The following is a 14,462-nucleotide window of genomic DNA, read 5'->3' on the forward strand; positions in this document are numbered from 1 at the left end:
GGTCTCTCCGTTTTATATGCCTCCGATGTCGCCCGCACATTCTTTCTTGCATTCTAACAGCTTTCTCCAAATGTTTGGGAGACACGGATGATTCTAACTCGCAGACGTTTGCTAGTGGATATTTTTCTCACTCGCAGGTAATTAAAATAACTCGCAATTTGCGAGTCTGCGGGCGTTAATTTCGAGCCCTGTTTTACTCAGTAACTTAAAATGTTTTACCAGCCATTTGTTCTGGATTTGAAGGGTGACGTCATCAACTCGGTCTGTTTGCATCCCAATGGCCGTAAGATACTGGTTCACGTGCGTAACAGTGTGCTATGCATGCTGGACCTGAGGAGCTATACCGTCATGCAACGCTACCTTGGAGCATCAAATTTTAAGGAACACATTCGCAGTACTCTGAGTGCATGCGGCTGCTTCGTTATCGGAGGCTCAGAAGATGGGTATGCGTATGTTTGGAACACAGAAACAGGCAAGTCTGTTTGAAAATCTTAGTTTTGACGGAGCATCCTACATCAGATTAGGTTGGCGTTAGTTTACATCTTTGACCCCTAAGTTATCTAGCATCTAATTTCTCCGTACATTATCCGCACCCTTGAATCAAACATTGAGGTGACGAGAATAACGTAACTGATCACCGACTAGAGAAGCTCGTGACTGTTAACCAGATTCTCCTCGTCAGCACCTCATGGAAATGTAACGAGAACAGTGTGGAGAATATGTATACTGATGTTAGGTGTTAATGGTTGAGCCCTGGAGGGTCGGGTTGTTATGTGTGTTTTAAGGCCACGCATATGAGCCACTCTTGCAGTGCCACTCTTTCACTGGGCGTTTTAATATTTATTGGCCAAATTGGTAGGAAAACCTGTGAGATTGCTAAGAGGTGACCCAAATTTTGCTATTATGGCTTTTGCCTTACGAGGAGGAAACGGCCAACACTAGTCGCCCTTTGTCTTGAGAGCCGAGATGAGTTAGTGGTATAGGAGCCTTGGCTGGGTTATGGTTTGCGGTACTCGCTGAGAATGATATACGCACATAGTAATCAGTATGATGGAACTTTTCTTTTAACTGCCCATTGCAGGCGACTTGGTATCAGTGTACACGTCGCTTGGTTATCATCATGCTGTGTCAGATGTACAGTTCCACCCTCTGGATCACATCATCGCCTTCTGTTCATTTGGTGACTCACATCCTGTTCTTGTGTACCATTACGACCCCAAGGGTTAGTTTTAGAGAAATTTACTGTATTATGTTCACACTTGATGACATCTCTCAGTTAGATGATTGGTCAATTTAGCGAGCCCTGCCGTATTTCACTGTACAGACCGCTAAATTAAAAATTTTGTTTAGATTGAAACCTACCCCCTCTAACAGTAGCGGATCTAGACCTTGAGCTAAGAGGGGTGGGGTGGGGGGCAGTTTTGTGTTTGTATGTACACCTGCCGGTTTTTCTTCACTCTGCGTTTATTATTTACCCAAAGTAGAGGGGGAAGGGCTGGGCCCCCTAGGCCCCTCCCCTAGATCCGCCACTGTCTAATTAAACCAGAGGTAAGATAAATATCTTACTTCGTTTTCTCGGTATATAAATTCGGTCCTTAACTTACTGTACGGACCTCGAACTCGGTTAGTGAGAGGTATTTACTGGTCTGATGCCGCAGGTATTCTAATCGTGATAATGATGATTGCAATAGTAACCATGGTAATGCACATGATAATAATGATGATATTTGATTGACAGTGTGTTCGTGAGGCTTCACCTGTTTGTTTCTGTCACCAGCTGCTAAAGAAGAAGCGAAGAAATTTATGACTCCCATAGTGACACCCTCTAAACAAGCTGCTACGTCACAGCAGAGCACAGGCACGCCTGATGACGATACCAGGCATGCGCAGATGGCTGATGTAGCTAAGGACATGTTACTTAGGCGAAACGTTAGGCAGAAACTGGACTCCATACTGGTGGGTGTGGAGTATTTCTCATTAGATAGAGGACCTGCGCTAATCAGTCTGTCTATGTATAGGGTGTTCGATTGCGTGCGCGAACAAATGACTGAGTGGAAAAGACTGGGTAAAGGGAGCTAGTTGGTAAGACCTGTCGAGATTGGTCTTGGTCTTTTTGTCCTGGAAGGAGCAACTAGCCTTTCTACTGTTTCTCCCTGATGTGTCTCTTTTTCCAGGTACCGTTCGACGTTTGTCGTGTTTGCGAGCCGTAAAAAACTGGAAAACGTGTTGTGTTTTGATGAGTTCTCCTTATCGTGCAGATTTTATATCACGTCCATATTTTATTATTTTACTTATCATTCAACGATAGGGAACTTTTGAAACTGGGATATTCGCACTTTTTGGATATTTCAGAGTCAATACAAGTCAGCGAAACTGTTAACTAGATATTTTATGGCTCCTTATCTTTCATTAACTCTAAATTTCCTACCTTGCTCGCGCACGTCATATCCTCTCATTCGATATGATTGGACGTCTTTGTTCCTTAGGAGGTAATTAAGTGCAGTCACTGTAACTCTCACTAATGAGATTTGTCGAATAGGGTCATGTTTTCTATTTTTATCCGGGAAAAGCTTCTAATAATTTCCACCGCTAATTTTTTTTTTAACTTTTTCGCTAGATGCAAATCAAATAAAATGCATTAAATTTGTTACTGGAAGAATATCTCAATTTTTTATGAGCAAAATATCCAGATCTTTAAAACCTCTAACGATGATTTGTCTTATCTTCTATTGTTATCTCAGGAAACACCGGCGTCTCCCGGCGTTATGGACAGAGCACTGCTGAGAACACCAGGGGCAGACAGCCTAATGTTCCAAACCCCAGGGAGACCCGATAGCGCTGCATATCCCGGATCTGTAACCGCGGGAAAGAGACCAGGGAGCGTCACGTTCCAGTTTCCAGAAAGCTCTGAGCGAACATACCGCCAAGGCTTGGGTACTAATGTGAGCCTTTCAACCTGGGGTTCAGACTTCTCTCCGGCTGGGTACAGCCCTACCCCGGGACAGGTGAGGCAGGACAGTCCAGTTCATTTGGTTGTCAGGTTAAGCAGAAGGATAAATCTCCTGGCAGTTTCAAAAAAAGCAATAGAGAAAAATTCTTGCAAAAAGACATTTGACGATAAAAACTTGCGACATTTACCTCAAAATTATGAGAATAGGCCAATGTTCTAGACTCAAGTAAGCCCTTTCTTTCCATGAAGCCATTCCTCTCTGTGAAGCCCTTCTCTTTTATACCCCTCCTGTAGAATTTGTAGTAGATTTAATAATAATCCTCCTCCTTCCCCCATCTTTCCATTTAAGAATTTTACAATAGTAATTTTAATGTCATTAAGTCGAATTAGTAGCTTTTCATTACAAAATATACTTTCACTAAGCGCCCTGTTTGAATTTCCTTTTAAATATCGCGGGTTTTCAGCAAAAAGAGTACATTCTGTGTACGCTATTCGTCAAATGTGGCTGAAAATTTTGTGAATTGCAAGTTCTTAGGGGGCATATTACAGCATTGACGGTACTCTTTACCTATATAACGAAGCAGCCGCATGCACTCAGAGTGCTACGAATATGTTCCTTAAAGTTTGATGCTCCAAGGTAGCGTTGCATGATGGTATAACTCCCCGGGTCCAGCATGCGTAGCAAACTGTAGACAGAAAATGATGTTTACAACAAATTAGCATGTCTTTATTGTTCGACAATTCCCTCCTCTCAGGTACCTTATGATCCACCGCTGTCACCGCATGCTCAGCAGTACTTGGGGGCGTCGGGTCGATTCGAGTCTCGAAAGATGTTTGCGCAGCAAAATAATAGATACGGCAGCCCAATACAAGCAGCGAATGGACCCCAACCATTTCAAACACCTAGTAAGTTCAAGGTGTCTTGACAGGTGAACGGTACAAATGAAATATTATTCAACACTTAAAGACTTATAATCATTGTTGTATTTATTTCACAGTTGGAGTCTCGAGGTCATGGATGAAGAGGCCCTCTCTAAGTATGAACATTGGTGAAACGCCTGGACCGTTGGTGAGCTTTCCGTCTGTCTGTTTCTGTGTCTGCCTACCTGCCTGTTTGTCTGTCTGTCTTCTTGTTTGTATGTTTGTTTGTACATCTCTCTGTCTGTCTGTCTTGTTTGTATGTTTGTCTGTACATCTGTCTGTCTGCCTGCCTGCCTCTTCTGTACCTGCCCCTCTGCGTAAAGAATAGACTAGACGTTTACGTTATGTTGAATACCTGTTTCAGTTTAGAACTCCACGATAGGTTTCCTTGTAAGGTTAAGTCATTTTTGCAATGTCCAACCACTCAACGTTTTGCAGCTTTCACTTACTTTGTTCGCTTTACTTTGATGCTTCAAGGCAAGAACAAGTATTATTTTGTTTGTTTTTCTCAATCATCAGAGCATGTCACACCTCAGCAGTGCTCGGCCCAAGTTCACTTTCTCCGACTCACCAACAGCGCAAATGTTACAAGAAGAGCCAACGCCCAGAAAAAAGGTTTGTATTAGTAATACGCAAGACACCTTTTTGAATCTTGTAATACTGATATCAAAAAGTAAATTCTCCTGATCAATCAGCACGCACAACAAAAGGTTGTTTCGGCAGGGTGTATGCATATTCTTGACTTCTTGAATTTGGAAGTGGAGTGATTTGCAAGTTATTTTGAAGATCTGGAATAAGTAAGGGAAGTACTTCAATAAGTGCCTAATTACAAGCCGAAGATGGAGGCTGGGGCAATTTGGGTGTGTGTGTGTGTGTGTGCAAATAATGGTCCCGCGTTCAGTTTGTGGCACTTGTCGATAACTTGTAAACTCTGGTCAAAACGCCTCAACAAAAATGTTCACTTAAGGTTGTAGGAAACCATCCAAAAACTAACAGCAACATTTTATCAGGTTTAAGAGTTTTGCGAAAGCCCCTATTCATCGATTTATGTTCCCGATCTTGACATCCACTTTGGCTGTTTCAATTGACTGGCGATAGTATAAACTAACTAAGTTATTTCTGTGACAAATAATATTGGCCTTACTCAAGGGTTTTTTTTTTTTTTTGTTTTTCACTTTTATCTTAAAGGTTGTAGCCATGTACCCTTATGATGCCAGTAGAGCGGATGAGCTGACCATTTTGCCTGGAGATGTCATCACAGTTCTTTTCATCGACAGTGAAAATTGGTGGATGGGCGAACTGGCTGATGGGAGGCAAGGCTACTTTCCGTCTAATTACGTTGTGGACCAAGGTGAGATTCAAGAAAATTTCACGAATAACCTTGTAAGGCCTCCGTCCACCTTTGCTTGAACAATCCTTTCACTGAACCTGACGAGCTTTCGTTTAGTCTACGTGGAGTGAGTTCTTGCTAATATCAGCGAGTTTTTCAATTGCAATGGCGCAGCCAAATGGCTCGGTTTCCGCCTTTTTTTTTGCTGTTCCGGCCTTCGATCCTCCCAAGGAGGAACTGAGGTATGCGGATTTCTTTCCCAAACAGCATCTTTTAATCGAGCCTTCGCAGACATGAACCATAGATCTACATGAAAACGTACCTTATTAGAGGGCGCGTTAATTTCTATGAACACTTTGGGTAAGTTATGCTTGGAATTCAGTCTCTTCCCTAAATTTTACCCAACGCCTTTAAAATACTGAACCGAGTACTGGGTAAACCATAGCTAAAACCCTCAGTGTATGGAATAATTTTCGGTGCTCATGGAAGCGGTCTGTCTTATTATTACAGTGGACCTCGAGTCTGAAGGTGATCTGCAAGAAACAACAGCACCAATTGCCTCGAGCGCGACCAAGCAAGAGTCCAAAGTCAACACACAGGTGAACACACAGCTCAACAAAAACAAATCAACAATAGTCTGTTTAGAAAGATGATGCCGTCTACTTTGTCATTTATTCGAATTAATCAAGTGCCTAGACAAATTTAACTAAGGATATTTTGAGCTTCCTTTCTGTTTCATTAAAGGTCATTGTATCTGTGCTTTTTACTGTTTTACAGATGACAGCGGTTATCAGTAAGTCTGGTGATCTAAAGATTATATCAGGACCTGAGGACAGCAGCGACGCTGAGGGCAAACTTAACAGCTCGTAAATAAGTTTTGTTTTTTTACGTTTTGCAATAAATGCTAACTTAACCGGCATTTCTTTGTGTGGAAGACTTGCGTAATGGCCTTGCGACCCTGGTTGGTACATTGTACTGCTCTCTTTGGTGGAGCAACTTTCAATATCCTTGCAGCCACCCGTCAAATCAGATCCCTGTAGAATCGTGTTTTGGTGACTTATTCACTATTGGAGTCAGAGTATGAAATTATTACCGCACTAGGCTTTAGGCTCGATTTTCGCCGCTCTCTCGGGTCCGGTCTTTTTCGTTCCTCCCCGAGAAGAGACGCTTCAGGGAGGAGCGCGGGCTCCGGTTCTCGAACAGCGGCTGATCAAGCAGTTGTTCGATCAGTGGAAAGGCAGCACATTTCTCCACCCTGGACTGAAGGGCATTATTATCGATAAAAGTTGATGGTCTGAAACTTTCTTTTTCTGTCAGGGCACGCCATAGAAGAAGGCACCGGGAAAAAGAAAAAGAACTTCAGTCGGAGAAAACTCCAGATAAAAAAGTTTCACCAAGACGGACAAAAAAGAGATGACATGCAAATCATATTGACAGTAAAGAAGATTGATACACTTTGCCATCCTAAACATTTCCCCTCCAGAATGTCCTGACTGGTCAGAAATTAATCATTGAAAAAACTGTTCAAGTTATATTTTATTGTATTCGGCTCAAGTTTCAACTTAGGAATTGTTTTTATGCTCGTGTATCTGGTGCACGAAAAGTTTTAATGAAATCATGTAAATCATATCGATAGAAAAATCAAAATCTTAATTGTGCATTTGCTGACTCAGAAAAGTCATAAAGCTATTTTGTAATAACTTTGAAAGTAAAGAGTAGTGAATGCTGGAATTTACACGACCTGTAACTCGGCGATGTATGGAAATAAAATTTTTCATTTATAAGGCGTCCAACTCTTTTCAGAAAAAAATTGAGACCCTTCACTGACCCAGCTCTTGCGCTCCAGGGGCAGGGTAAGAATTTTTCGAAAGGGGGGGGGTGGCGTGGAGTGAGGGTTTCCTGAACCAGGGGTAGTAGAAGTAGAAGTAAGATATTTTATCACTTATTTTATTACTTTTTAAGATATTTTATTACTTTTGCTTAGCAGAGAGAGGAAGCACCCTGACAAGCCCACCCCTCTCTTCTCAATTACATCCCTGTCCTGGGTTGTTATAGTGGTTGATCTTTCAGCTAGACTTCCACATATTCTTTCATATACTCTACTTGTTTTAGCAGCTTTTCACTCTTAAATTATTTTAACGATATAATATTTTATAAATAATCATTAGTATTTAGAAGTAAATAAAAAACAAACAAGTAACAAACATAAGGTCAATTGAGATATTTATCAGAAACATTAATCAAAAACCAAGAGATCATCTTTGGCCAGGCTCGCGCGCTCGGCCAGTTCGATGTTAACTTTCACCTCTAATCTAATAATAATAACACTTATATAGCGCTTATTCGCATGCGTTCTAAGCGCTTTACATCCATTGTATTACAGTATGACTTAGAAATATAAAGACAAAAGATTGAGTTATCTAATTTAGATTAAAAGCGCATTTAAAAAGGTGTGTTTTCAGTTTAGATTTAAAAATATCTAAACTGGGCGAAGACTTGATTTCTAAAGGTAAGGAGTTCCATAAAAAGGGAGCAGCTACTGTAAAAGATCTAAAACCATAAGACTTAAGGTTCCATTTCTTTTGTTCTGTCACGCAAGTTCCCTAGAGTGTCGCACAAGCTTCGCGTTGTCACATCGTCTTGTAAATCGGATAGGGATGGATAGTGAAAGTGTTCTAAAAAATCCCAGAATATTTAAGGGAAAATCGGGTGTATGATAGCCTTGACATTTAATTTACTAATTTAGTTGCCTGACAAGGTAGTTTATTCATTGAATTGAATCAATCTGTCGATATTTTCATAGTAAAAGTGTTCTAAAAAAATCCCAGAATATTTAAGGGAAAATCGGATGTATGGTAGCCTTGACATTTAATTTACTAATTTAGTTACCTGACAAGATAGTTTATTCATTGAATTGAATCAATCTGTCGTTGTTTTCTTGGCGCGTGGGTACTCTTCCCTAGTAAACAATTTGGGTAGTACGACTTCCCCCTTGATGAAAAGTATGTCAGCGGTACTTGTACGGTACGCCAAAACTGAAACTGCACTCGTGTAGCTGTTAGGAGCTTGTCCCTCCAAAACGATTTTTCAGATTTCGTACACAAGGTCGCGTTCGTATTCTGGAAAAATTAAGGATAATCTTTGGCTTAAAAAAGGCAGAGTTTAGAAAATTTTCGACCGAGGCAGCAATTGCGCCAAGGTATATTGGGAGGCCTCTGTGCAAAGAACTACTCAGTAATCGGTGTTCATTCTCGTCTGCCTGCTTCATCGATTTTCAAATATGTTTGTAAGTTCCAGAAAAGGAAGCATTACATCATCGACTTGTACTCAGAGATGATTTCATCCAATCAGGAATTACGTATCAAGTGGATCGCAAAATTACGTATTTCTGGCAACGCAAAGACTATCGCAGAAAAAAAGAATCACCCCCAATGGAAATTCTCTCTGTACCCGAGGAAAACCTGGATGGGCCATACAAGCCGAAATAAAGAACACAAATCTAGGCTTTAATTCTACGCTGTACTGTCTCTGTTCTTCTTTCACAACGACTGATTTCAATACAGACCGATACCAAAGCACAAGATTGCCTTCTCTTTGTCAATAAATTTGAAAACAGAATAAGTAATTCCAAAATCTTGAATTTGTACTGGCTTTTACGAGTTGCGTGACAAGTATTTGTGACATGTCTTGAAATGTTGCACGAAAGTACTGGGAACAAGTTTACAGTAAATCCAATATGGTCAAGAAGGTTTGAAAATCACTTGCTTGTTTTGGTACCAAATGGGAGCGAAACCACTTCTTAAAAATTACTTACCATCTAGAACATCTTGGATTTCGTTTGGTGATGTTTTTATAGACAAAAAATAAACGATTGTGGCCTTATTAAACACCGAAATGGATATCAACTACCATAGGTAAGAAATTAACCTTAAAATATTAAAGGGGTAGATGTTTTGAAGTGTTCATTTCCCTTTTTTTTTTTTTTTTTTTTTTTTTTTTCATAAATTGCTTTTCCTGTTATAATGGAATGCCAAGTTAGCTTACAACCTTATCAAATTCGTTCCATGTTTTCTAAATTTTAAAAAGCTAAGTATGGCTTCTGTCAATGTGAAGCGCAAGCAGGGGAGGGGGGGGGCGAGAGGAGTACTGCGGAAATGAGGGGGAACTTTCAACTTTACAGAGGAAATTTTGGTCAAAATCTCCATGTGAGAGTAAAATTAGGTCAAGTTCCTACACCATGGGCAAATGATACCCCTTAATTATTTTATCGCAGTTGTTGTATTCCTATTATGAATGGTTTATAAGAATTACAAGAATATTGAATTTCTTAGGGAGGTGATATAACCACTTCAGCCACTGCTGTTCTCAAGTTAAGGCAAATCAAGATTACAACTTATACCTGATAAGTTTGAGAATTCTCATTACCTGTTTGCCAGGTAATGTTTAGATATTGTAGGGAGAGGTTACATGTTAATCAGTTCTGGGAGTTAAAGGATTGACTTGTATAATTTGGATACCAGTTTGATCACATGTGCATTAGATATTCAGGAATTTCATTAGAAGCCAGCAACGAGTGAATTCCAGTTACTGGCAGGTGCTCATCACAATGGATCTGGCCCCCGTTGTTCAAAGGATGGATAACGTTATGCACTGGATAAATCTCTATCCAGTGGATAGCGCAGTACGTTTTGTTAACACTTATCTGCTGGATAGCGATTTATCCATTGGGTAGCGTTATCCGCCCTTTGAACAACTGGAGCCTGGTCAGAAAACGTTCAATATACTCTAAAGGCAGTCTTCAATAAAGGTGTTTTTTTGTTGTTGATATTTTGTCTCCCTTTTGGTTGTTGGGTGATTTTTGTAACACCATGTTGAAGAGAAAGACTGGTGATAAATCTGACTTGATTACCACTGAACTGCCATCTGCCTACTTCTGTCCTAATATATGCCTACTTCTGAAATTATTAATGAAATCTCTGGATATCATTTACCCACCAGATATAGTTTTAATGATTCAAGAATAATCTAATAATTATAACAGCTAATTAATTACAGTTGCACTGTAAAAAAATCTTCATATTATAGACAAAAAACTACCGCAGACTCCAAGGTATAAGTTCTGATCTTAAACAATGTTGCAAGGAGTTTTGTCATACTTAATCATGTATCTTATTTTTATTTTTTAGATTTTTATTTTTTTATTTGCCATTTTATGATTTATGAAACATCATTAGAAATGAAAGGAATTACATATACAATGATATAACGCAATTAAACATTTAGCATGTGGCAAGGAAACCCATAGGGAAACCAAGAGGCTTATGTGAGCTACAGGCTCCTCATATTTTATAAAAGTGAGGTAACAGTTTTTTGGCATGATTTGGGTACAAAATATTTTAGACTAAAAAGGAAAGAACCCACACACACATAAAACAAGGGCAACAACAGCAGGCACCCAAACAAAAACATTTTTAAGCAGATTGAGGAAAGTAAGGAAGTGTAAGAAGGGATTCAACTAAAGAGTAATGTTTGCAGTTTAGACTTAAACAGGGAAAGTGTGTCAACATTTTGTGTTTAAATTAAGAGTACTGACTTTTCTCTTTCTAAGGTTTCTGGGTCTCAGATTTCTGGCTGTTGGTTTTTTCAGCTGGTGTTATGGTTAGGAATATTTTGAGGTTTTCAGGTCTCAAGATCTGCACATTTTTCTTAATTTTAAGTTTTAATGCATGGTGTTGGTTATAGTAAATCAGCAAGGTCATTCAACACTAACCACTCTTCGTTTTAGTTTCGTTATGGTTTCTTTGTTATCTTTTCTACTGGGCTACCTTTGTTGCTACCAACTAAGGTATCCAACCAGATAGGTTAAATATAATATGAGAGACTGAATTTTAGGTTATTGTTAAGTTAGTTGCCTTAATTTTCCTTTCTTTCTAAAGCAAATTCCTAGTTTCTTCAATGGTAAGTACGGCCAACCTTAATTTGGAGTATTTAGTTTCCACAAACTTAAGATACCTTTACTTGACAAGTTTAAAACCACAGGCTACATTTAACTTCATTATGCATATTAATCCAGGTTACTTTTTGGTTTGCAACTCATGGTATCCTCTGAGGGTTCTTTTCCTGTTTCTAATTCCTTTTTTTAGCTTGTATTTTTTTTCTTTTTTTTATGCTCAGTAGTCTGAGCACATCCTTTCACAAGCTATACAAATGATGGCTTAATTGTATCACTCAAAATATTGTTCAATTATTTTTTTTCGCTATTTATATTCCAGGGCTCGAAATTAATGGTAACCCGTTAACCAATGGTTAGTAATTTTCAACGTTTGGTTACTAAAAATGTGTCCAACTAACCCGACATGGTTAGTAAAATTTTCTAACATATTTAAGCGTTGGTGGACTTTGGGATAAAGAGCACATAGACCTGACTCTCAGAGGAATACTGAGAACGCTCATGTTGTTAAATCAACTCAAAACTCTTTTTAGAAAATTTGCTGTAGATGTAATGTTCTTGACTAATCATGGTAAACGAGAGGGAAATAAAATAGGTGCATAATTGTCAACGTTTTCAAGGTCATCATGCAATTTGAGCTACTCTTTAATTTGTCCTAGTCGTTATTATCAAAGTGTTCAATATTTAAGATACCATAACTTGTCAGCTTGGATACCAAACTTTATAATTTGGTTAGTAAAAAAGATGTCTAACCCGAAGGGTTAGTGATCCAAAAATTAAATTCGAGTCCTGTATTCTGCTAGCCTATTTGCAGTCAATGCATCCCTTGAAATGATCCACAACTACTGAAGGGTCATTAAGAACAGGAGTTCTCAAGTGTAGGACTCAAGGAAGGTGCATCTCCATGAGAGCAAGGTTTGGTGACAATTTCACTGAGTTTTGTTGGTCTGGGTTAGACTGGATTCTCATGATGACTTCAAATTGAGCTAATAGTTACTTGAGTCTCTCTGATGGGTTGATTTTGTATCTGGTCTCTCTCTTCCTTAATAATTTTTTGATTAAATATAACTTGAATATAAGACACATATTTACCATAGGCTTAATTATAGACATACAAAAAAATATTATGATTTTATCATATAGGATCATCTTATTTTTTCATATGCATATGATAACCATAATTAAGTGAAGGTGTAGTCTGATCGTCCGGGTGAGTGTAGTCCTGAGAAGGACTGTTGTCGGTGGCAGTGACTGACGTTTCGACAACCTGTGCGGAAGTCATCATCAGAGTCAAGTGAGTGATTGTTGTCAGTAGACAACAATCTACTGACAACAATCTGTCTACTGACAACAATGACAACAATCTGTCTACTGTCTACAATCTGACAACAATCTGTCTACTGACAACAATGTCTACTGACAACAATCACTCACTTGACTCTGATGATGACTTCCGCACAGGTTGTCGAAACGTCAGTCACTGCCACCGACAACAGTCCTTCTCAGGACTACACTCACCCGGACGATCAGACTACACCTTCACATGTTACCCCCGGGTTCAAACCATTTACTGCAACCATAATTAAAGTAGCATACTGTAGGAAAATAGGACTTGATTCTTTAGGACTTTCCTCATCCTTTACCAAATAATTAAAAGCCTTTCTTACACTTTTTCGTACCATAGTCTTCCCATTTCTCTAACTTATTTTTCTTTAAACAGTAGTACTTAGCATTTTCTTTATAAAAATGCAATTAATGTTTAAATATTAAAATCACATGAATTATAAATATATGGCTTAGAGTCTTGAATAGGCAAAATTAATTCTCTTCCTGATTAAAATAGCATTTTCATTCGGAAAATAGTACTTTCACTTTAGGACTTTTATAAATACATAATAAATATTTAGGTTATTATTTAGTTCAAAGCAATTTGATCATACAGTAGGGTTAGTCATGAACAGGCAAAATTAAAAATTAATTTATTTTTCTAAAAAAGTACATGTAGCATTTTCACTAAGAAGGAAAAATAGTACTTAATGGTTGGATTTTCCTCCAAGTATGTAAGTATTTAGGTTAATTGAATTGCACAAATAATAATTTTATAATCCAGTTATGAAGAAATTTGTGACTGGAACACCCTAAGAAATGATTAGCATATAAATTAAAACACTTGAGCCCAAGCCTTGTTAAGCAAACTAGGTTTTGAGGAATTGTACATTGCAAAACAAAAAAACAAAAAACAAAAAAATGAAAATTAGAGGGGGTTTAGGTGACACATAATGTTTTGGTAGTATTTATAATCATAGATTAACTTTCATTTCCTTAGCTTAGTACTTAGGTCAAGACTCATTGGGCACTTTTTGTTGATTGCTTTTTTTTCTCTTTTCAAAGTAAACCAAACAATTCCTCTTGCTTAAAAAGATAAAAGAAGGGTTAGATTACTTTAACTTGTATAATGGTCTTTTCATTATTGTACAACAGCGAACGTGTTACTTTCCACTGATCGCTAGCTCACCGTTTTTCCACCCTCTTAAGTCCTCATTGCATGATTTCAGTTTGAAGTATTTCTCGAGCACAACAAGATATTGCGGCCCATTCGCTGTTTCAGTCCTTGTTGAAAATAAAAACGAAAAATTTCTGAACTTTCAAAGGAAACACAAGATAATTTTTCTCAAGATGAACTATCTTTCGCCAGAATAGAACTCAGTTCATGAATTTTGTGATTACCTTCGAAAGCAATGAATCGCCAATCCGCCATTTTGAGTGTCATCTTGTCGTCATATGTTGTACCTTCGTTTGCAGAATTAGGCGCCATTTGCGAAGTTACCACTGGCAGGTACACGAAGTGGCCATTTTGATATCGCTCTTGTCCTCGCCAACAGTTTTAGTAGTTTCATTTTAATCCTAAACCTTGTAAAACTAAGTTGGAAGTCCTAAACCGTAGCTGACCTTTCCACACCCGAACAACGTTTCAGTAACACGTACAAGTGGGAGAAAATCATGAATAACAATAAGGAAAGATTTGCAATTCACATAGGTTAGCGGTCCAACTTTGAGCATGGGGGATTGCAGGAAAACTAGTACTAAGTATAATTTTATCAGTACAAAAGTCACATTTCTTCTTTACTTTTACGCTTTAGAAATGTTGACAGATTTCAAAAGCAATGTCATCTTTAAAAAAAGACAAATCTGTCGTTTTACCATAGAAATCGCAATCTCGAGAAGTACTAATGGAAATATGATTTAAATTTGGACTGAAGAGCTCAGAGATTTTCTTAAAACCTCTCCTTTTTCCTCAGTAACTGTTATTT

At 38.4% G+C, this 14,462-nt stretch overlaps 1 protein-coding gene and 1 long non-coding RNA gene across 2 annotated transcripts in view; one reads left to right on the forward strand and one right to left on the reverse strand.

Moving 5' to 3' along the window:
* Positions 1-6,985, forward strand: part of LOC111337745 (jouberin) — a 34,731-nt gene extending 27,746 nt beyond the window's left edge. The window contains exons 25-35 of the mRNA XM_022944100.2: positions 244-472; positions 1,082-1,222; positions 1,778-1,956; positions 2,742-3,005; positions 3,706-3,856; positions 3,949-4,019; positions 4,391-4,486; positions 5,060-5,222; positions 5,712-5,800; positions 5,979-6,067; positions 6,519-6,985. Of these exons, the coding sequence (XP_022799835.1) occupies positions 244-472; positions 1,082-1,222; positions 1,778-1,956; positions 2,742-3,005; positions 3,706-3,856; positions 3,949-4,019; positions 4,391-4,486; positions 5,060-5,222; positions 5,712-5,800; positions 5,979-6,067; positions 6,519-6,618 (1,572 nt within the window). The 3' untranslated portion in view covers positions 6,619-6,985. The remainder of the gene's footprint in view (positions 1-243; positions 473-1,081; positions 1,223-1,777; positions 1,957-2,741; positions 3,006-3,705; positions 3,857-3,948; positions 4,020-4,390; positions 4,487-5,059; positions 5,223-5,711; positions 5,801-5,978; positions 6,068-6,518) is intronic.
* On the reverse strand, positions 6,719-13,871 carry LOC148717370 (uncharacterized). Its single transcript, XR_015994760.1, has 2 exons — positions 13,667-13,871; positions 6,719-8,320 (listed from the first exon to the last, which is right to left on the reverse strand). It is a non-coding gene; the product is annotated as an uncharacterized LOC148717370 (long non-coding RNA).
* Between the last annotated feature and the right edge of the window lie 591 nt (positions 13,872-14,462).

The sequence above is a fragment of the Stylophora pistillata genome, chromosome 13 (assembly GCF_964205215.1).
Source record: "Stylophora pistillata chromosome 13, jaStyPist1.2, whole genome shotgun sequence".
In the NCBI taxonomy this organism is placed as follows: Eukaryota; Metazoa; Cnidaria; class Anthozoa; order Scleractinia; family Pocilloporidae; genus Stylophora; species Stylophora pistillata.